The following is a 21,846-nucleotide window of genomic DNA, read 5'->3' as shown; positions in this document are numbered from 1 at the left end:
TCACTCTTGCCCTTGAGTATATTGGGGAAAGCCAGGGAGACGGGCAGGGGAAGCTGAAAGCTGAGGCTCCATCCTCATATCTAAACTCTCCATTAACCAATTTAAAGGGTCTTAAAAGCTTCTCCAAGAGAGAGACATAGAAAAAAATGATTTCTGAGTCAACACTAATGACTCCAATTACTGAATTTGTGCATAGCTGTTCCCTGGCTTCTGGATGTTAGCCCAAGTTCAATAGCAGAGATGTGGTTGCGGGTGCGGGGTGGCAAGGACTGAGGACCAAGCCCCTAGGAACTGTTCAAATGGGAAAGACCACCCAGCATGGCTAGCTCCACGTGGGGAGGATCTGAGGAGGGGAGTTCTCCACATTTCTCTCTCTGCCGGCCGCACCTCCTCCCACTTCTAGTGGTCTCGCCACTGGAGCCCTAAGCTTCCTCTAGCTCCCGCACCTCCCCTTGCCCTTTACTCCCTTTCCAGGGCTGCCCTGAACACGGGCCTCACCCCACTGGTCCCCTCCTGTGGCTTCCTCCTACAGATGGCTCCTTGGAAGCAGGGACTTTTTCTTTGGATTCCAGTATCCTTAGCACTAAATGAGGCCCCGTTGTGCAGGTAAGGGCTCAAGACACACACTGGTTAAAGCTCAGGGTTTTAAGCTGTGCAGCGCACTCATCTCTCTGCAAAAAAAAAAAAGGTCTGTGGTCAGATAAGTTTGGGAAACGCTGCACTAGACATCCCCTTTTTATAGATTCACAGTATACATCAGCATATTCAAGGTTCCAAGAAATCCTGCAGTAAAGAACTTGGTTAACCGAGTGCTCCCCTCATAAAGCTGGGCACAGAGCCCAGGTCCCCTCAGATAGCTGGTAAACTTTCCTGGGGCACCCGCTGTGTAAAGTGTCACTTCCTGCCTTCCCATGGAGCCCCACTCCCCAGCCTCTTCCCCTCCTTTTGTCACTGGGGGTTCTCTGATTATCAGCTTCTCTGGTCATGCCTGGGGCCAAGGGGCAGTTCAGACAGTCTGGGGACCCTGGGCCTCCTGTGGTGATGACCAGGTAGGGCTCTCCCTCCCCATCGGTTGTTACAAATTAAGTGCTAATCCAATCTGGCATGCCAGATACAGAGGGGGGATATTTTTAAGCTCCCGTTGTGGAGAAGGAAGGATGGAGAGTCGTGAGAGGAATGTTGTCAAGGGACCAAAAATCCTCAGCTGTTCAGTCCCTGCGGTCTCTGTACAGCCTCAGGGGATGGGCTTCCTCGCAGCCTCTGGAACTGCTGTGCTTTTGCCATTAAAATTCCGCTATTAATGACTCATTGTCAGTGCCCTGAAAGGAAATGTGAGGGGAGGCTAGGGGGTGGCCCCATTAGCAGGGCCAGCCTGGGTCCAGATGACCCAGTGTTGGAGCCCTGGTACCCTCAGCAGTGAGCCCTTTGCCAAGGCTCTGCTGCCTCAGTCTCCTTATCTGGAGATGCTGGTTTCAGAAGGCCCTGCCACTGTGGCTTCCCTGGTGGCTCAGCTGGTAAAGAATTCGCCTGCAGTGCAGGAGACCAGGGTTCCATCTCTGGGTTGGGAAGATCCCCTGGATAAGGGAATGGGTACCCACTCCAGTATTCTTGCCTAGAGAATTCCATGGACAGAGGAGCCTGGTGGGCTATAGTCCATGGGGTCACAGAGAGTCAGACATGACGAACACTTTAACTTTTCACTGACACTGTGGACGCTGTTTGGTTCATTATATTTTCAGTGCAGGGCATTAAGCAAATGTTCAGTAAATTTCATTCAGTGAATGAGTGATTCTATGGATTATCTTCTCTCCACCTGACATCAGCCAGTGCCAAGACTACCCAACACATAGCAATTGCTTTAAAATATTTAAATGATTCTGTGTCCCCCTCCCCCCACTGCCATTCCTAGTGCTACTTCTGACCCTTAGTAATTACTCATAAATACAAAATGTTTGTTGAATGAATGTTTCTGATCATGCCTCCCACCCCTGACCCACTATATTGTACCCACTTACTTACTCAGTAGGGACTGGAAAATACTGACCTATTTTCTAGGTGCACACTGTGTGCCAGGCTGAGCCTGTGCTGAAACTCTTCCCGTCCTGTTCCTGTCTTGCTGTGTTCTCTCCAGAGTCCCAAGGGTGGTAGTTGCCATATCCCTCTCATTTCAGTCAGAGGAGAGGTAGGGTCAGTGAGCTGCCAAGCTGAAGTTGGGTGACAGGCAGGGAGGCTGCCTGTCAGTCTCGAAACTGCCCCCGGGCTCCAAGTGAGCACTGCGTTGTGGCGCTGCTAGTGCTGGAGAATGGCTGACTATTGATTAAAAAAAATGTCCCCCTGCGCTTTCCAAATTAAGACGACATTTAACCGAGTGCTTGCTGGCTCGCCTGCTCCTTCAGTCTCCCAGGGGACAGAGCCCATCTTGGTGGAAGATGTTTGAGTATGTCCAAAGCTTCAGCTCTGACATCTCAGCTGATGTCAAGAAGTTTCTGTAACCTTTCCGTTCAGCACACTCAGTTCTGTCAGCATACGCACTGTCTCACTCTCAACTGTTTCTTGGGGGAAAGGACTGACATCAGCCCTTGGAGGGGTTGCCAGGTTTGGGCAAGAGCACCAAGGCTCACCAACATACACCCCAGCCCTGATCAAAGGTCGTTTGCCTCAGAAACAACTCTACCTACAAGTTCTCCAGATTCTGTGGGGAATCAAGGATCACAGTGGTCCTTATCTTATTTAGGTCACAGACCCCTTTGAAAATCAGATGAAAGCACTGTCTCCTTCTCATGGAAAAGTACTCATCCTCCCAATTTTGCATGCTATTCAGCAGGTCTTTAGATCCCAAAGCTCGACCAGGAACCCCAGGTTAAGGACCCTTGATATATCAGAAAGAACATCATCTGAATTTCAGATGTAGATGCTAGCTCTGCCACAAGCCTGCTGTGTGGCTCTGGGCCAGTCAGTCCTTCCTGTCTTGCCATTTCTTTGGCAATAAAGCGTTCAGACTCCTTGTGATTAAAACTGCCTGTCGGTGGAGGTTTAGTGACTTGAGCAGTGCTGCTTACCTTTTTTATAGGTCACATGTTCCTTTGAAAATCTGATAACTCTGTATCTTCTGCCTAGAAAAAAAGCCTGTACACAAAATTTTGCCAAGTATGCAGAGGTTCCAAGGATTACAGATTTAGGTCTTTTGAACTAGAGGGAGGCAGTGATCCAATTGTGAGCAATGGTTCCAGTCTCCTAGGTCATCTCCTCTTCTCATCTCTTCTCTCCATCGCCCAACATCAGCTCTGCACTAAAAATCCACTAGTGATTGGGGGTCAGCACTGTCTACTCCAGTGCTATGATTTTCAGTCTGTTTTCAGGTAATGGAACCTTTTTTTTTTTTCCTTCTCTTTTCTAATGAAGTCTTATACCTGGAGCTCCAGCATAGAGAAAAGGGAATCCTGTAGCATTTCTGTACCCACTGTTTCTTTTTTTTCTTCCATTCAACAAGTATTCATCAAGTGTTGCCTTGGGCCAGGTGCCTTGCTGGTCAGATTGGAAACCCTACCTGCTTGGTGTCCCCCAGCCTCTTTCATTGGCTTGGGGAACCAAAGAACTTGCAAATCACAGATCTTGTAAAGAGGTTATTCTGCCCTGGAGTGAGATATCAGAGTCCAAGAGACCCTCCTCCCAGAGCTCCTGAAGCACTTTGGGGGCCCCATTTTGTTCATCTGTAAAATGGGATAATAGAATAATGATGCCTCACTACATTCCAAGTTTGGATGGTTTTCATTATCCCTAGATGAGAGTATGATTGGCACCTTTCAGTGAACAGTGAACATGTGTTCTGAGCTCTGGAAAAGGACGAAAGGAGAGGCACAGAAATTTTTTCTTTAGTATCAGGGAGAGCCTCCACATTGTCGAGAAGCTGAATAGACTGTTTGGAAACTTCCAGGAAAATTATAAGGCTGAACCTTGGGAAAATACTTGCTGTTTTTTTCATCCCCTCCTCCCCTGGAAGGTTTGTTGCAGTCAGTGTTGATTTCATAGACCCAGTTCACACACTGTCCTCTAGGGCCTGCATTCACTGCTGTGACAGAAGAAGATTTACCCACGATCAGTGGGTCTGGAAAGATGACTTCTGCACCTGAAGGGCTGCTTGCTAAGGAAGGACAGGAGTCTGCAGAGGCCCAGCCTGCATCAGGTCCGTGACAAGTCCCCATCACTCTGCACTCGGAAGAGCAGAGATATGCAGCCTGAGAAGCTTTGGAAATATTCTTTTCAATATTTTTCCTGAGGGGATTTCAGGCAAGTCCACTTCTGGCAAAAGCCCACCTGTGGTAGCTCTTCCTATCTTTTCCTTGTCTGGCAGTCTAGTGCCAAAGTCGAGAGCATGGGTATTTGTGTTGGACAAGCCTAGTTCCAATTTCTGGCTCTGCCTCCTTTCTCTGCTTGATCTTGGGCAAGACACTCAGCCTCTCCCAAGTCTCATGGCCTTGTATGTGAAATGGGGATAATAACATCTCCCTTCCTCTGGTTGTGAGGAAATGAAATGAAATCCTATTGTAAAGACTTGTGCCTGGCCCCTGTTAATACTCTATAAATACTCATGCTTTTCTTAGCTTTAATTTTCACCTGGGAAGCGGATTATTTGATACTGTAGCAATAGGGGAGCGAGGGTCAAGTGTACCTATGTCCATCACCGCTGACCTAACACTATGCACCCTCCCATCCAGGCCCACAATGACACTCCGGCCAGCGACTGGATGACAACCCTCACCCTACTCTTCCCTTTTCCCTGTCCCTCCTGACAGGTGCAAACAGGGTAACTACCCACTGTATTTCCTTTTATTAGTAGGTCAGAGAGCTTTGCCTGGTGCCCCAGGATCCAGTCCCCAACCCTCCAGGGTACAACCAGGCCCTCCTTCCTACTTGGGATGCTCCTTGGCATCTATTTTGCAAAGAGGATGAACCCTCTGTGCTCTCCTTCCATGTGTTTTGCCAGCAAACACTTAGCCACAAACTGCTTCCCTCCTCCAAAAATTCCACAGGTAGAGCCAGCACTTAACATGGGGTTGCTTTGGTCAGCCAGCTCTTTGTCCTGGGGCTCCCGCCTCCTCTGTGGGGCAGCATCCATCACCCTAAAGTTCTCAGGCCACCTCTGGTCAGTGAGTTCAAAGATGAGAGACACCAGTTCCTGTCCCAGAATCCTCAGGGCCTGGGCTTCCTAACATCCCCCAGGGTCCCCGGTTCCTGGATCCACTGGCCCCTGCTGCTGCTGCTGCCACTGCTGGTCCTGCTCTCGGCCCCCTTGTTTCCAGCTAGGCCCGTGAGGCCTTCGGAGCCCGCGGCCCCGCTGGTGGCCAGGTCTAGACTGAGGGTCCTCCCGCAGACAGAGAGCCGCCGCAGCACCTCGGAGGCGGCCTCCACCGGCACGGCGGGGCGCTGCTCCAGCAGCATCTCCAGCAGCGAGCTCATCTCCGACAGGAAGGTGCTGGCCAGGCGCGTGCCTGTCGGGCTCAGCTCGGGCGCCTTGCCGAACGTCTGGAAGGTCCTGGGCTCCTCCGAGGTCGCAGAGTCCGGGGAGAACACGTTGTCACGGTAGTTGGTGGAGAGGGGCAAAGAAAGTCTTGCCATCCAGGCCGGGTCGGGGACGCTCAGCCGGTCCAGGGCCAGGCCTGCAGGGGGCGAAGGGGACGCGGCCGGTGAGGGCGGAGCCCCGGGCGGGCGGGGCGCCAGACAAAGGAGGGAAGGGAAATGGGGGGGACAGATGGGGCGGCCGGAGGGGGGCGGGAAGGAAGAGGCCCTGACGAGGAAGCGCGCTGGGCAGGAAGGCAGCGACTGAGGTTCGCTGGTGAGCTGGAGTGAGGACGCGGCCGCGGGAGGAGGAAGGCCTAGAATTAGAAATTGGCCTCTTTCTAAAGCATCTCCCAGTCCCCAGGGGTGTTTCGGGTTTAGGTGGCCTCCAGCCGTCCCTGTACAGCCAGGATTTTCACTCCCTTAGGACAGACACCACTAGTTGAGGATGGGAGAGCTGGAGGGATTCCCCTTTTTAGCCAATGCTGTAGTTCCTGGCTTGTTGCTGCCTTCCTTTCCTATTCATAATAATAATAATAGTGACCACTTATTAAGTATTTCTGTGCCAAACAATTTACATAAGTATCTCATTTAACCTCCACACACACCTTTGAAGTCAAGAGTATTTTATGGATGAGGAAACGATTTCCGGAAAGCTCAGTCATTCATCTACTAGGCACCCAAGCCCAGATTTGAGCCCCAGGTCTGATGATTGGAAGCCCCCTGTGACTGAACCACTGAGACCCGCTGTCTGGAGAATGTGCTCTTGCTCTCTCCCTGGATGCTAGGTGCTCACCTGTGGTTCTGGTTTCCCTGGCCTGCTAAGGTCTGTACTGTCGCTCGCTCGCTCTCGACACCACACGCTCTCGACACCTCAGCCTTCGCCTCTCAAGCTGCAGGAAACCTGTGAAGGGGCTGGCTGCCTAAGAGCTGTCCCGGGAAAGGCATGGGGCAGTGAACAAGAGTCCCCCTGACCCGGAATCCCACCATCACACTTCTCCGTTTGCCATCTCTTCAACAGAAAATCCTGTCTTAGGAGACCAGTCCCAGGCCCAGTTACAGAGGCCAGGGCAGAGGAGACAAAGCATAGGCCTTGTGGTTAAGAATCTGTATCTTTAAAGAAAAAGCACAACAACTACTTTAACGTGTATCTAATACTTGCTTAAGGTGAGCCGGTTTAAAGCCTGTGCACAGAGTGAAAGACTGGAGGGGGAGAAGTCAAAGTGTTAGCTGAAATTGCCCCGGGCAGAAATGATTTATTCCCTTTTTGTTTATCTACATTTGTCTCTATTAACCAAATATTACTTTTGTGATTTTGAAAAGTTATTCCAAAATACAGCTAAATGCTGTTTCTATTGATAAATGAGTCTTGGTCTTGCCTTGTCAGTGCGGGGCTATGCAGGCTGTGAGGCAGCCCCTTTCTGACTAGTCCAGCCCATGCCCAGGGCTCAGTGAACGTTTATTGAATGATTGAATGAACATAAATATTAACCCTGGACATTTGGGAAATGTAAACCTTAGTTCCCTGAGACTCCGGGGTAATAAGGTTGGAACTCTTTTGGTGTTACAGAATCAGGCTTTTCCTTGTATAAGGGTCAGAGGGCTTCAGAAGGAATGAAGCTTGGAATGAGAAAATCAGTGGAGTGTAGGAGAATGGCTGAAACATGATGGTGAATTCACTCTGAGGCAGGTGGGCACTGGGCAGACTGGGGTTTGATTTCCTAGCTTTGCAGCTTATGAGCAGTGTGAACTTGGAAAACTTGCTTAATCTCTCTGAGCCTCTTTTTTTCACTTATAAAGTGGTGAGATAGTAGCATTTATCTTGTAGGTGGCTATAAGGATGCAGTGAGCTCATGCAGCCACTAAAATATGAGCATCATCACATCCTCCAGGGGGGCTTTTACCTGATGCAACCGAGACCCCAGTGTCAGGCACATTCACCAGTAGCCCCATCACGGTCCAGCCCTATGGGCAGCGCAGGCTCTGCTACTGTTGCTGTGCTATTCGCTCTCCAACTTGTTACCATCCTCCTGTGTTTCTTGCCCTCTGTGCTATGAGGAATCAGGACCACATGGGAATTAAGCCCACAGGTTCCAGCACAAAGCTGGGGCATACAGATATAACACCAGCACTGAGGTCATCTGAAATTTTCTAATAGCCAGATTTAAAAAGTAAAAAGAAAAGGTGAGATTAATTTATGTAAATTTTTATATTTAATATCATTTATCATGTAATCAATATTTTTAAAATTATTAATGAGATGTTTTACATTCTTTTTTCATACTAAGTCTTCAAACTCTGGAGTGTGTTTTATACTTCTATCACATCTCAGCTGGTCCAGCCATTTTCACATATGGCTATTGGCTATTGGAATGGACCTCATAGCTCTACATTCTAGACAATGCAGTCCTATAAAGTTCTCTGTATTTGTGCCGTCCAAAGCAATATCCATTAGCCACATGTAGCACTGGAAACATGGCTGGTATGACTGAGGAACTGAATTTTTCATTTTACTTACTTTTAAGTAGATTTCATTTTACTTAATTTTAATTTAGAGCCACACTGCCTGGGTTAATAACCATAGGCTACACAACCTTGGGAAAATTATTAAAACCCTGGCCCCTCAGTTTTGTTTTTTTTTCCTTTATGAAATGGGGATAATGAAAAGTCCCAATCTCAGAAGATTTTCTCATGAGGCACTTGGAAGAGGGACTAGCACACAGAAAGCACTCAATAAATATTAGCTATATTTTTTTAACCAAGGAAAGGGAAATCCCTGCCATGCCTTCAGCACACGAATATGACCAGATGAGAAATAGATTATTAACTATGCAACAGAAAACCACAGCATAGGTCAGATTTAGTGTGTGTTACTTGGAGGAGGCTGACTGATGTGTGTTGTCAGGGAGGTGTGGGAGGGCCAGCAGATTCTTGAGTTCTCATGGTAAAGGGGTCTTCAAACACATTAAAGAAATGCAGATGAGTGGTTTAGGAGGGAAAGAGAGGTCCCCTAATGGTAGGTGGGCCCAGGTTGACTTCCCTTCCATCACTGATGAGCTAGGTGATTCTGGGCAGGCTGTGATACCTTTCTGAGCCTCAGTTTGCTGATTTCTAAGTTGGAACTCCTAATGTCTACCTCAGAAGACTGTGTGGAAGCTTACCTTGAGATTATGCCTACAAGACTCTTCCTTAGTACCTGGCACACACCAAGAGCTCAGTAATTGTTCACTATTCTTTGATGATTTTTTAAATGCATAATCAAAGACGAATCTGGTCTTTAAACAAATGAAGACCTGAAGCTCCAGGGGAAGTAAAAAATGTTGCTGATAGTCTTCTTCAGAAATAGACTAGCTGTGTTTCCCTGCAGTGGATTGGAGCAGCCCTCTGAAGCCAGGGCACAGGAAGGGACTGTAGGGGCAGAAGTGGGGTCAGGGTGACCCTGGGAAGTCCCTACCTGTGTGGGGGTCCAGGAGGTTCGACAGCTCTTCTTCTAGCAGCTGCTTCACAGAGATGTCCTCTTCAGGGTCCAGGGGTCCTTCCTCCTGGTCTGCTTCTGCCTGGCCACCAGCCCTGGCGCCTGGGCCATCTGTGTCTGGGATTGTACTCCTGCAGAGGAAGCCAATCCATTCCACCAGTGAGGAAATTCACACACAGATTCATTCATTCCTGCTTATGAATATTCTGCTATTCACGCCAGCATTCATTCATCTGCAAAGTGAACTAGGTTCCCAGCCCAGGCTTCAGAGTCAGACCAACCTGGGTTTCTTGATCCCAGCCCCCTTGCCTACTCTGAGTCTGTTTCTTCATCTGTAAAATGAGAGCAATAAATAACAACCACCTTACGGGGCATTGTGGGGATAAAATGAGGTGTCGCAGGTAAAGGCCTTAGCACAGTGTTGTAAGCACTCAGCAAACAAAAGTGACTGAATGCACAGATATTATTCACCATTGTCCCTCCGTTCCTTCTTGTTACCTGGTACAGAGTAGGAGTTTAGTAAACCTTGGTTGATCCAGCGCAATCACCCTTCCATCTCTCCATCCCTCCAGCCGAGTATGAGTTCCAGTGATGGCAGGGTTCTTTTTCTTAGTATCTATTTTTATTTACTTATTTGGCTATTCCATGTCTTAGTTGCAGCATGTGGCATCTAGTTTCCTGACTAGGGATCGAACCTGAGCCCCCTGCATTGGAAATGCAGAGTCTGAGCCACTGGACCATCAGGGAGGTCTCCAAGGGCAAGGATTTTTGTCTGTGTCTTCTCTCACCAGTGCTCTGAACAGAGGTTGGCACATAGTAGGTGCTTAATAAATACCTGGTGGACTGAATGACTGAATGTTCCCTTCTCCTTGTTTGAGGCTAAATCCCAGACCAGAAGAGCAGGTCAATAGAGGATGCAGCTGAGGTAAGGCATCCCAAAATTACTAAGAGTCTACTATGGGGTTTCTTGCTATCTCCCTGGCCTCTCCCTCCCATGGCTGCCCTCTGTCACTGAGGAGGCCAGTTCCTGGGACTACCTCAGCACAGTGGGTAGGCCTGGCTTCTCATCCCAGCATCTGGGAAGGCTCCCCAACAGCCTTTAAGGCCTGGGGTCCTTGCTGCTTTTTCTCTATGGCCATTTCAGCAGGAAGGTGGCAAGTTTGCAAGTAATGACAACAACTAATGTTTATTGAGCAATTACTCTGAGTCAGACATATGCTTTGCAAGGTATATTCGCCTTCTCATCAAACCTTTCACTTCTGTAAGGGCTTCTCTTGTTATCATCCTCATTTTACAAATGAGAAAACCAAGACTTATAAAGATTATGCATCTTGCCCAAGGTTCCCACAGGTTAAGTGATGAAGTCAGATTTCAAAGGCAGGCTGAGATGACTCTGGAGTATATGTGCTCACCCCTACTCTACAGAGTTTCTAGATATTTTCGCCAAAAACCAACCAAACAAAATGACTATAAGTTGTCACAACAAGAGCACTGAACTGGAAGTGAGTGTCCTGAGAGCCAATCCCAGCTTTGCCACTCACTGGTTACTTGACCTTGAGCAAAGTCACTTTAAGGGGAAAGGACTTAGCATTGTTTGTATACCTCCTTTGTTCCAGGCACTGGGCCACAGGCTTAGAACACTTGTGGTCACTAAATTCTTACCCCATCACTACAAGGAAGTGGCGACCTCCATCTCACAGATGAGAAACTGCAGGCCTGAGGCTTGATCTGACTTACTCAAGTTTACGTAGCTGGGTAGGATCAAACTACTTAGAGCCTCAGTTTCTCCATCTGTAACAAGAGGGAGTTAAATTAGTTGTCCTCTTGAGGTCTCTTTAATTCTAGGACAGCCCAAAGAAACACACCCACATACCCATATCCTTAGCCAGGAACCTTCATATTATATTTAAGGGTCAAGAGCAAGAAGGCTGAACGTTGCAGATTTAAAGTCCATAGTCTAGTCCCTCTGAAGTCAGAGGACAGATAGAGCCTCAGGGATGAAGTCATTTCCTTATTGACTCTGGGTCCTGTAAATACTATTAATACAGTAGCTCCAGGACCAAGCTGTCTGGGTGGGGGGATGGGTGCTGTTCTCTGCAGTCTCCCAGGGAAGTAGCATCTGGAATGTGCTCACCCTTCCTTGCAGCACAGAGGCTGCAGGGGTGAGGGCAGGCTGGTGGGGAGGGGGCTTGAGAAGCCAGAGTTGGGGCTACGTGCTGCTTACCTGCTGCTGCCAGGCTTGGCCAAGTACTTATTTCCCCGGTGGTTTGGTTTGGGCTGGAATTGGCCCTGATGCAGCAAGGACAGCAGCTGGGAGATTTGCTACAAGACAGGAAAAATCTGTTGACTCCACACAATTCCGACCCAGCACACTTCCTTACCGGATGTTTCCCTCAATGCCGGCGCTTTCTTTTTATAGTCTTTCCTCCAGCTTCAGATGTTTGTGGATCGGATGGGGGATGGTGAACAGTGATGGTGACGGAGGCAGGGATGTGTGCAGGCAGGTTCCCTGCTTGGCTTTGTGTCAACTACAGATTCCCGGGAACTGGGTGTCTGAGAGAAAGAATAAGGGCCCTCTGGGGGGCCCCATGAGACCTGCTCCCGGTGGACACTGTGGGATGGGGGTGGAAAAGGCATTTCCTGACTATAAATGTATTATTACTTCAATAAGAATCATCTTAAAGTGTTATATCCCCCTCTTCAGCAGTATTCAAACACTCAGCCAATGTTGGTGGGTCAGATGTAACTATGTTATAAGAAGGCAGAGGGTGTCTTTGAACCATTTATTCATCCTTTCATTCACTCGACAAGTATTTAATGAGAGCCTGCTTGTGCCAGGGCCTGTGCTTGCTGTGGGAGTAAGAATGAGATCACGGCCCAGTCGCTGCCCTCAGGGAACTCCCAGTCTGCCTGGGAGAACAGTTGGGGGAGACAGGGCATGTGGGCTACTATGGGGGCTTACATCGGAGTTGGGAAAAGATAGAGGTGAAGTGGAGCAGATGAAAGCCCCTCATCCAACTTAGAGCAAGGAGGCACTTGTGTGTGTGTATGGGGGGTGTGGCTACAGGGGGAAATCATTCACTTATTTCAGCAAATGTTTTCTGAGTTCATAGTGCATCACAGGCCCCTCTACTGAGACCTGGAGTTTCCATAGACGGTTAGCAAGTGGAGAGAGGGTGAGAGTCTGGGCGAGGGGTGAAAGGAGTTTCAGTTAGAAGGTACTCAAGCTGAAAGGCCAGAGGAGACAGTGGAGTTTCAGAAAGGCTGGTGAATGGGGACAGAGGTGGGTGAGATGTTCAGGGCTAGGCCCCACAGGCTCTTATGAGGGAAGCAACAGGCCAAGTCAAAGTCATTTCTAGCTTGGTGTGTGATGACAGGCAGGTTTTTAGATGTACTCAGATCTCAGTTTCCTCATCTCTAAGGTGACTCTAAAAATCCTACCCAGCCTTCTCAGGCTTGTCAGGATTAATTAGGTGGTTTTAAAGTTTAAAATGCTCCACAGAATCGAGGGGTTTGGGCTGTTACTCCTAGAAATGTTGTGTCTGCCTCCCGGGCCCAACTCACCTCCCTGCTGAGGAGATCCCTCTTCCCTTTGGGCAGCTGTGACAGAAAGGGCCGACCTCAGAGGAGGTCTGGAAGGGGAGGTGGCTGGGACTGGGGTTTCACTGTGACTTGGGAGTGTTAGGGCCCCACTGCTGCCTCAGGGCCATTCCCACCTCCTGGCCCAGGCCCAGAAACCCTCCTGAGGCACCTGCCACCCTTTTCTTGAGTGACAGCCGATACTTCAGGGACACACCCTGAGTGCCAGCCCCTAGGTGATGTGCTGTCATTCTGGGTCATTTCACAGCTAGAGTCAGACTCGAGTCAGACTCAGGTTCAAATCCTAAATCTTCCCCTGCTCCATTTCCCATCTGTGTGACCTTAAGGAATCCTGAGGCTCAGTTTCCTCAGCAGTAAAACAGGGGATAATAACAAGACCCAGGCCATGTGTTGGTTGTGGATATGAGTATTTAATGAGTGAACATCTATAAATCACTTAGTAATAGATCTCAGGATAAGCACTCACTAACTGTCCAGTGGTATCTAATCTCATGTCCTTCTTCAGTAACCCAAGGAAAAGGATGCTATTATACCCATTTTGCAGATGTGGCACCTGAGGCTCACAGGGGCTACCTAGCAATTAGAGGCAGGGCTGGATGGAATTTTAACCCAGATCTGACTCCACTGCAGCACTACGCTATTGGAAAGACACAAGAATTAGGCAAGGTGCCTCTTACCTTTATGTCGATCTCACCTGGGTGCCCTTCTCTCTTTCAATAGGGTCACCCGCAGGGCCTGCTCTCTGCTGTCTCTGGCAACCACCAGCACCAGATTTGACACAAAGAGCTTATTCATTAAGCATTTGATGAATGAATAGGTGAATGAATGAATGGCTCTGGGCAACACTTCTGGGGCTGCACAGAGCCAGGGCAGGACTCCTGAAAGAGCAGCTGGGCCGCCTCCAGGTGGCTTCCTGGGGAAGAAGTGGGGGAAGGAAGCTATGTCCTTGCTCTGCAGGAAACATGAGCTGATGGCCTGGCTCACGACAGAAGTGTGCCTTGATCACAGGGAAATGATCTGGGGTTCAGAGGAGTCGATATAGATGTGAGATCAGGCCCCATCCCAGAAAAAGCTTTCCATTTGTGTCCAGTAAACCCTAGGACACACCCATTCATCATCCCATTTAATCTTCAACCCCCTGGGAGGTAGACACAGGTAAGTTTGGTATCACAACTCCCATCTTATAGATGAAGAAAATAAGATAATGTTGCCCAGCTCCTAAAGTGACTGTGCCAAAACTGGAACCTAGATCTGCCTAACTCCCAAGTCCCATGGTTGTTTCCACTGCCCTACCCAGCTGGCCTAGCCGGCAACCTCTGGGGTCTCAGGCAGCCCCTGAGACCCGGGGGCAGTAATGCCCTTGCCAGCTTGCTTCACAGGGAAAATTGCCCAAATGAGATGAAGGCAGGTACTGTTGCTCGCTGCCTTTGCTGTGTGTCTGGTTGTGCCAGGTGCTCTGAGTAAGTCCTCAATAGGAATTAAGTGACAATTGTGTGAGGCAGATGCTCTTACTGCCATCCCTACTTTATAGATAAGGAAACTAAAGCTCAGAGACAGTAAGTCATTTGTCCAGGGTCACACAGCTAAATTCTTTTGACTCCAGAGCTGAACCACTGCCCCCAGTGCATCCTAAGGTGCTTGGTGAGCCTAAGGAATGAATGGGAGGGTGGCGGGGTCTGATGCTATTCGTGGTGGCCCAGAGGTGACCAGAGAGAGAGGTACCTGAACAGGAGGCGAATCCATGGTGAGCTCCTCTACAGGGTTCCGCTCCGCAAAGGCGGCCACAGACAGCCGGACCAGGCTCCGCAGGATCTGACGGGGGCCTGATTCTTTCTCAGGGGCTACTTTACCATTGAGATTCCGCTGCCGCCTCAGGGTTGCAGAGGAGGCTGGCGGGCTCTGTGGGACCTCCTCGCTGCCCTGGTCTCCAGGCACTCTTCCTGTGGGGCTGCCCGCAGCCTTCAGGAGCCTTGAGCGCGGCTGGCCAGGCTGGGGCTCAGCAAGGTTCAGGTTCTCTCGGGAGGCGTTCCTCTGCCTGGGATGGTTGAAAAGGAGGTTGACAGTGTCCTGCAGCACCTCTCGGCTCTCAGCCAGCGTTCCCTGGTTGCCTTGGTTACGCAGAGTCCTGTACAGGGTCGGTGTGAGATGAAAGGGGGCCTGCAGGCAGGAGTCCCAGCCTGCTTCCATCATTGCTTCCTCGCCCACATGCTTGGGGGGCTGCCCGACTTCACCAGGCTCATCCACCTGGCCCCTTAGCACAGGCACAAGTTGGATGTCTGCCTTCTGAATGTGTTTCTGGGGCCTCTTGGGCTGGTGACGGTAGGTGGACTCTGCCTCCCGACAGTTGTAGGCCCTGTTGTCCTTTTTCTCCGTCCGGCAGATAGACGTGATCAGAGTCAAGATCGACCCAAAGACAGCAAGCAGTACGACCAGGCAAATCACCGTGAGTACCGATGTGCTCAGGGCCCCTGGCTCACGGGCTGAATCCCTCAAGTGGTCCACACTGGTGACGAACAAGACCTGCAGCAGGGCTCGGGTCTGCAAGGAGGGGCTGCCTCGGTCTTCCACCACAATCTCCAGCTCCCACTCACTCCCAGTGAGGCTGCTGGCATTGGTGATGTTGATGAACAGCTGCCCCAGGTTGGGGCTGAGGACGAAGACACCGGCTTCGTTCCCACTCCGAATGGTGTAGAGAAGCTCTCCATTTGCACCCGAGTCTGCATCTGTTGCTATGATAGTCACCAAAAGGAATGGCCGAGAGCTGGAGGTGGCCTGTAGTGGTATGTTAGTGCCTGCTGGGCCCAGGCCATTGGGATTCTCAATGGGCACCAGCAAATGACCTGTGGAGGCGTTTACAAGCACCGAGAGGCTGGCTCTCCCATTGCTCAGTATGGGGTGAATCACCTCTGGGGCATTATCATTGGCATCCAGGAGGCTGACCCAAACAGAGACACTGGATGAGAGCTGGGGCTGCCCGCTGTCCTCTGCAATCACCAGGAACTCAAAGCTGGGCATCTGTTCATAGTCCAGTGACCTTTGTGCAGTGACCTCACCTGTGTCTGAGTTAATAGCTACCAAGTGAGAAACTGGAGAGTCCTGGATGCGGTATGAGATTTTCCCATTAACACCCAGGTCTGCATCATGGGCCTTGATGGTGATGAGGTGGAGAGAGGGTAGGTTGTTTTCCCGAGTGGAGACCTGGTACCTGCTTTTCTCAAACACAGGTGCATTGTCATTGGCATCACTGATCTGAATGCTGAGCTGTTTCTTGTCTGATAAGGGCTCGAGTCCTTGGTCTTGGGCCAACAGAGTGAGGGTATATTGGGGCCACTGCTCTCTGTCCAGTGTGGCGTTGGTTAGCAGCATGTATGTGTTACCATTGGTCCTTTTCAGCCTGAAGTGGCCCAGCTCTTGGCTCAGCCAACAGTGGACCAGGCCATTGTTTCCTGAGTCCAGGTCATTGGCCATGATGAGAGCAATGAAACTGTCCTTGGGAAGAGCTTCGGACACCAGCAGTGGTTGGGAGGCCCATGTGATATGGATGCTTGGGGCATTGTCATTAACATCCAGAACCTTGATGAGAATCTTGCAGTGGGCTGGGATGGGATTGGGACCCAGATCCCTTGCCTGGACATCCACTTCATAGGCCGGATTCTTCTCGTAGTCTAGGTGCTGGAGCAGAGTCACCTGGCCCGTCTTGGCATCAATACTGAAGGTGTTCAGCACCTCCAGAGGCACGTGCTTACTGAGAAAGTATTCCACCTCCCCATTGGGGCCTTGGTCAGGGTCTGTGGCGGTCAGGTTTATGAGGAGAGTACCAGGGGCAGCATCTTCTTCGATTTCTAGGGCCAGTGAGCTCTCAGTAAACACAGGGCTATTGTCATTGGAGTCCAGGACGCTGACCTTGACCAAGCTGGTGCCTGACTTGGGGGGATTCCCACTATCATAGGCAGTTAACACCAGATCAAAAAATGAGTGGATTTCCCGGTCCAGCTCCTTCACCACCACCAGTTCTGCGTGTTTTGTCTGATCGGGCCCCACAATGACATCCAGGGCGAAGTGCTCACTGGGAGACAGGGTGTAGGAGTGCAGGGTGTTGGGGCCAGTGTCTGGGTCCAGAGCTCTGTCCAGGGGGATCCGGGTGCGCAGAGAGGCGCTCTCGGAGATTTCCAGCTCCTGCTCACCTTTGGGAAACTGCGGCTGGTGGTCATTGATGTCCAGCACCTGGATCTCCACGTGAATAAGCGCCCGCTCCCCTGTGGCCAGCACATCAAAGGACACCAGGCAGGGATCCTGCTGCTGGCAAAGCTGCTCCCGGTCCAACCGCCTCCCTGTGCTGAGCACGCCGTCCTCAGAGTCCACCTGGATGGGGAGTCCCTGGGGCAGCTGTAGGACCTGGAAGGCAGCCCCTGCTTGGCCAGGCCCCTCCTCCCGGCCCCGTTCCTGAGGCAGCTTCCCTATCACGGTGCCAGCCGGTACCTCCTCTGCCACCTGATATCTCACAGTGAGAGTGGCCACCTCCTGACAATCCCCTGAAAGGAACAAGTAGCCACCTGGCCCCAGAAGTCCCAGAAGTGACAGAAGTCGCATCATGCTTACCACCAGAGTGCGCTAGATCCAGAAACTGCTAGAGTTCTTCAGGGGCTGGGCAAGGCCTCCAGTGTTTCCTGAGGGACCCGATTAGCCCCGTTCTCCTGCCCCCAGACCTGTTGGCACAGCCTCGTCCCATCATTAGATAATGGAACTAACAGAAAGAAAGGCCATTTTCGTCAGAAGAGATTTGAGAGGTGCAAGGACCGATGAGGTAAAATTGCCAGGAGAGCCCTGGTACAGGGCACTGTGGGTCCCCGTCAGCCAGTGATGGACAAGAGTCGGTCCAAGAGGAACTGGACCCAGTGAAGCAGGATGTGGGGATCTGACTTCCAAACAGTTGCTGGGCCAGGGAAACAGAGAAGCAGCTTTTTCCTATGGAAACCCCACCTACAGGAAAAGGGAGGGCTGTGAGTTTCTATGCCAATTAGAGAAAGAGAGTTTCCGTGAAGCTGAGTGGACTGCCGCTGAGGAGGATGCGGCTGGGGACAGGCCGGATGGGAAGGTGCTGTCCATGTGGAAGGCGGCCGCTGAGGGGAGGGGAGCCCCTGCTGTGTTCAAGTAAGCAGAGAGCCCGAGCCCCTCCTGGACGAGTCACGCCTCGGCCTCTCTTCCTTCCTTGTCTCTCCTTGTTTCCTTTATCTCCCGTTACTCCTCTCCCACTCCTCTTTTCCCACCCTTGTCTACATCTCAGTCTTGACTCTGCCCCAATACCCGTTTTTGTCTCAAGGGAAGCAGAGCTGATTGAGAGAGTGGCCATCAGAGCTGAACTGCCTGGGTTCAAATTCTGACCCTGCAAGTTCCCAGCTGGGTCATATGGGACAAGTCACTCAACCTCTCTGGGCCTCATCTTGAGAGTGAGATGGGAATTAGAACAGTAGACCTCTCAGGCAGAAATCTTGGAGATGAAATGGACTGTGCATGGAAAGCCTGGCCCAGAGTCATGAGCAATGACATTGTTATTGGAGGTGGGTGTTGTGATCTGCACAGTCTGGCCTGCCTTGGGACTGGCTCTGGCTCCTGCACTGGCCGTAGGGCAGTCCCTTGCCCACACAGACCAGATCGTAAAGGACCCCATGGCCTTGGCTCCTGAAGCACAATGACCTCTCTGACCCAACGGTGTGGCCTCCCTCCCCCTTCCCTTCTGGCTCCCCAGCCTCCTGCCCATTGTTCTCCACATCTGCTCTAGCTTGAGCTCCTATCCCGGGGAATCCCCCAGCCTCCCACTCCTTGGTCTTGGAGGTTTTTATACCTTTCTCTCTCCCACACTTTCCTCTCCCTTTCCTTCCCTTTCTCCAGTTCTTCACTCCCCACTGCAGTTCTTGTCCAAGAGTCCTGTCACAGAGATGAGACCCAGGAGGTGGCCAAGAGGGCAACTGGCTTGGGTGGCCTTGAGGTGGCTTGCTCCTTCTCATTTCCTCCTGCTGCTGCTGCCCCACCATTGTCCAGTCTTGCACTTTACTTTGAGGTTGAGTCCAGAGGTTTGTAAAGCATTTGATATGATGGGAGTTAAGGGTCAACTTTGCCTAGGTAGGTCCTTAGGGCTGGAGGTGCCTGTTGGGACAAAAGTGACTCCAGTCGGGCCACTGGCCTGGAGGCTTGTGGCCATTTGGATGGTATGATGAGGACCTCCTTGGCCTAAGCATCACCTGTGCTCCCCTCTGTACTTTCTTTTCCACACCCTACCCCCTCATATTCTACTCCCTGGAGATTCCCAACAGCACAGGGTCTGAATCCAATGAGGATATTCCCTGGCTCTGGAGACAGACAGAGCACTCACTAGCTTAGAGACATAGCACAAGTCACATGACCTCTTTGGGCCTCAGTTTCCTTCTCTAGTAGAGCATGACTATCCTGCATCTCCTGAGTTTCTGGTAAGGATTCAATGAGATGATACAAGTGAAGGCTCAGTGCAGCGCCTGGCACAGAGAGAGCACTCATTGCATGGGTCTAGTTTACCTGGTATTATTTGCCAGGCTTGATACCCTGAGTGCAAATGGTAAAGATGGTCTTGCATTTGTCCCTTCACTTTTTTCTCTGTCTTCTCCACCAGGAAGTCTCACTTCCCAGGGTGTCCTCAGCTTGAGCGCAGGCTAGGGCTACCTGTCCTGCAAAGAGAGCCAATGTGGGCCCCAGGTCCTCTGGTGGTAGCCTGCATGGTGGCCCCACTTCCTGACCCTCACTCATCCTGCTGTGTGCAAGGCAGTGAGCAGGACAGAGTGACCCCCAAGGGACTCGTAGTTTCAGGTCAGGGTGGGGAAATGAAAGAAGTGGGTCCAGTGGGGTGGCTCTGGATTCAGGTCCTCCTGGAGGACCCTTAGATGCGCCCAGAAGGATGTGGAGGAGTGAGCCAAAGGAGGTGGGTGGGCAGCAGGGAGGCAAGGCAAGGGGAGGGAGCAGGATGGAAGAAGCCTGAGGTGGGTAAGCTGGCTCCTTGTGGTCCTACAGGAGGGTCTGTGGACACAGGGGTCTGTGCACAGAGGAAAAGTAAGTTGGGCTGGGGATGTCAGCAGGGCCACCGGATGATGGCGGGCCTGGGGCCCAATGCTAAGGACTTGGACCTTGTCCTGTGGGCTATGGAGAGCTTTGGAAGGGCTCTGAGCTGCGTGATGAAAATAGCAGCTGCCTGCCAGGCCTTGTGCTGAGTGCTTCACATGCATCATCCCACGCCACCCTCTCAACAGGCCGTGGGCGAAGAAGCTGAGCCCTGAGGTTGGGTAACTTGCTCAGGATCACGCACATTTGCCTTCCAGACAGCCCCGCAGGCTGCACTCTGGGAAACGGATCAAAGGAGCAGAGAAGAGGGAGGAAAGGCAGCCAGCTAGGAGTAATGCAGGGCAGCTTTGGTGCAAGAAGCTCTGGTGCGTAGAACGTTTCCAGAATGCCATCTGGTGGCCAAAGGCAGAGAGGCAGGGAGGTGGGTGGCTGGAGTTCACAAATGTCCACAGCTCCAGGGAGAAGGCAATGGCAACCCACTCCGGTACTCTTGCCTGGAAAATCCCATGAACAGAGGAGCCTGGTAGGCTACAGTCCATGGGGTCGCTAAGAGTTGGACATGACTGAGTGACTTCACTTTCACTTTTCACTTTCATGCATTGGAGAAGGAAATGGCAACCCATTCCAGTATTCCTGCCTGGAGAATCCCAGGGACAGAGGAACCTGGTGGGCTGCCGTCTATGGGGTCACACTGAGTCGGACACGACTGAAGTGACTTAGCAGCTGCAGCAGCAGCAGCACAGCTCCAGACCCCTGTTCTGTGCTGTGTGCAGCACAGCGGAAGGACCTATACCCAGGTGATAATCATTTTTCCTAGTGGGAAGCCAACTGTGACCGAACACCCACAGAGGGGGGATGATAGAATTCAAGATTTTACCTGAGGTTTTTTGGCGGGGGAATGCTGCTTAATTCCTCAACCGGGGAGCAAACCTCTGCCCTCTGCATTGAAAGTGCAGAGTCTTAACCACTAAACCACCAGGGAAGTCCCTTATTTGCATATTCTTCAAAGGGCATTTGAATATGTGTGTGTGTGTGGCCTTGATTGGCACCCATGGATGCAAAAAATGGACTCACAGGTCATGAAAACTTTTGGATCTCATAGGTGGTTTATTATTGTTCTCTGTTTTACTCATGTTGGGTGCAGGAAGCTAAGACAACCCTTTAAGAATCCAAGGGCAGCAAAGGAAGCACCAGACCTTTTAAAGGCTATTGTCTCTAGGAATGAGGTCCCCATTTAGTAATACTTCCTCCTCTTTTTTGGCTGCAGGGTCAGTTGATCTTTAGCAGCTACATGTCAAGGGGTAAAACTGGAATTTGTTTGAAAAGCCTACATCACCCTGAGTCTTAAAAATAGATTCAAAGAAGCAGAAATTGTTTCAAATCCCTAAGTCTGAAATATTTTTAAAAAGAGGACAGGCTCGGGCTTGTTGCTTGGAGGCCTTGTTCACCACCACCCTTTGGGTTGCTCACACTTGGGTCCATCACTATGGGAGAGGTCGGAGACTGAAGTGGGAAGGGTCAGGGATCAGAGGATCTCTTTAAATACCTGGTGTCCTGAAGAACCTTGAGGGCAAGACCAGCAAGGTGAGACTCTGACACTTAAGGGACTTGAAGATCAGTTGGATGAAGGCTAAGATCATTTCCCCACATTAGGAATGTCCTGCTGGGCTGGCTGCCCACCCCCAGGACTCCCTGTGAATCTGCCCAGCCACTGCTGTAGTCACCACCACCAAATCAATGCACCACCAAAGCAGCACTGATGAAGCTGGGGGCCTTCATTCTCAAGACCTTTCTGGCTGGGGAGGTGACTGGACCACCTAAGAGTTGCCTCTTTTTTTCCCCAGCAAAACCTTACTGAAGTTGGAGGCATTCTAGCCTGGGCCATTGACTGGGAGACTCAAGGACTTGTTCTGGGTCCTGCCCCACTGCTTGTGGTCTCTGTTGGGGGCAGATCACAGATGTCCAATCCCACCCATCTGGGTGGATTTCTGGGCCCACTGTAGAGAGAAGAATACTTGGCAGGGAGAAATTTGCTAAGAGAGGACTTTTCAGGAAGTGGAAAGGTTTTGTGTCTTGATCAAGAGTGGTATCTCTCAAAAGGGTCCACGTATCATAGTCACTTGAAAAGC

General features: G+C 50.8%; 1 protein-coding gene across 1 annotated transcript; it reads right to left on the bottom strand.

Moving 5' to 3' along the window:
* Positions 4,810-17,799, bottom strand: PCDH12 (protocadherin 12). Its single transcript, XM_018050214.1, has 4 exons — positions 14,354-17,799; positions 11,256-11,353; positions 9,011-9,162; positions 4,810-5,657 (listed from the first exon to the last, which is right to left on the bottom strand). Exons 1-4 carry the CDS (start codon positions 17,222-17,224, stop codon positions 5,191-5,193), a joined length of 3,588 nt encoding a protein of 1,195 aa, XP_017905703.1. The 5' UTR covers positions 17,225-17,799; the 3' UTR covers positions 4,810-5,190.

This window comes from Capra hircus, chromosome 7 (genome assembly GCF_001704415.2).
Source record: "Capra hircus breed San Clemente chromosome 7, ASM170441v1, whole genome shotgun sequence".
In the NCBI taxonomy this organism is placed as follows: Eukaryota; Metazoa; Chordata; class Mammalia; order Artiodactyla; family Bovidae; genus Capra; species Capra hircus.
This window is presented reverse-complemented; position numbering and strand designations above follow the sequence as displayed.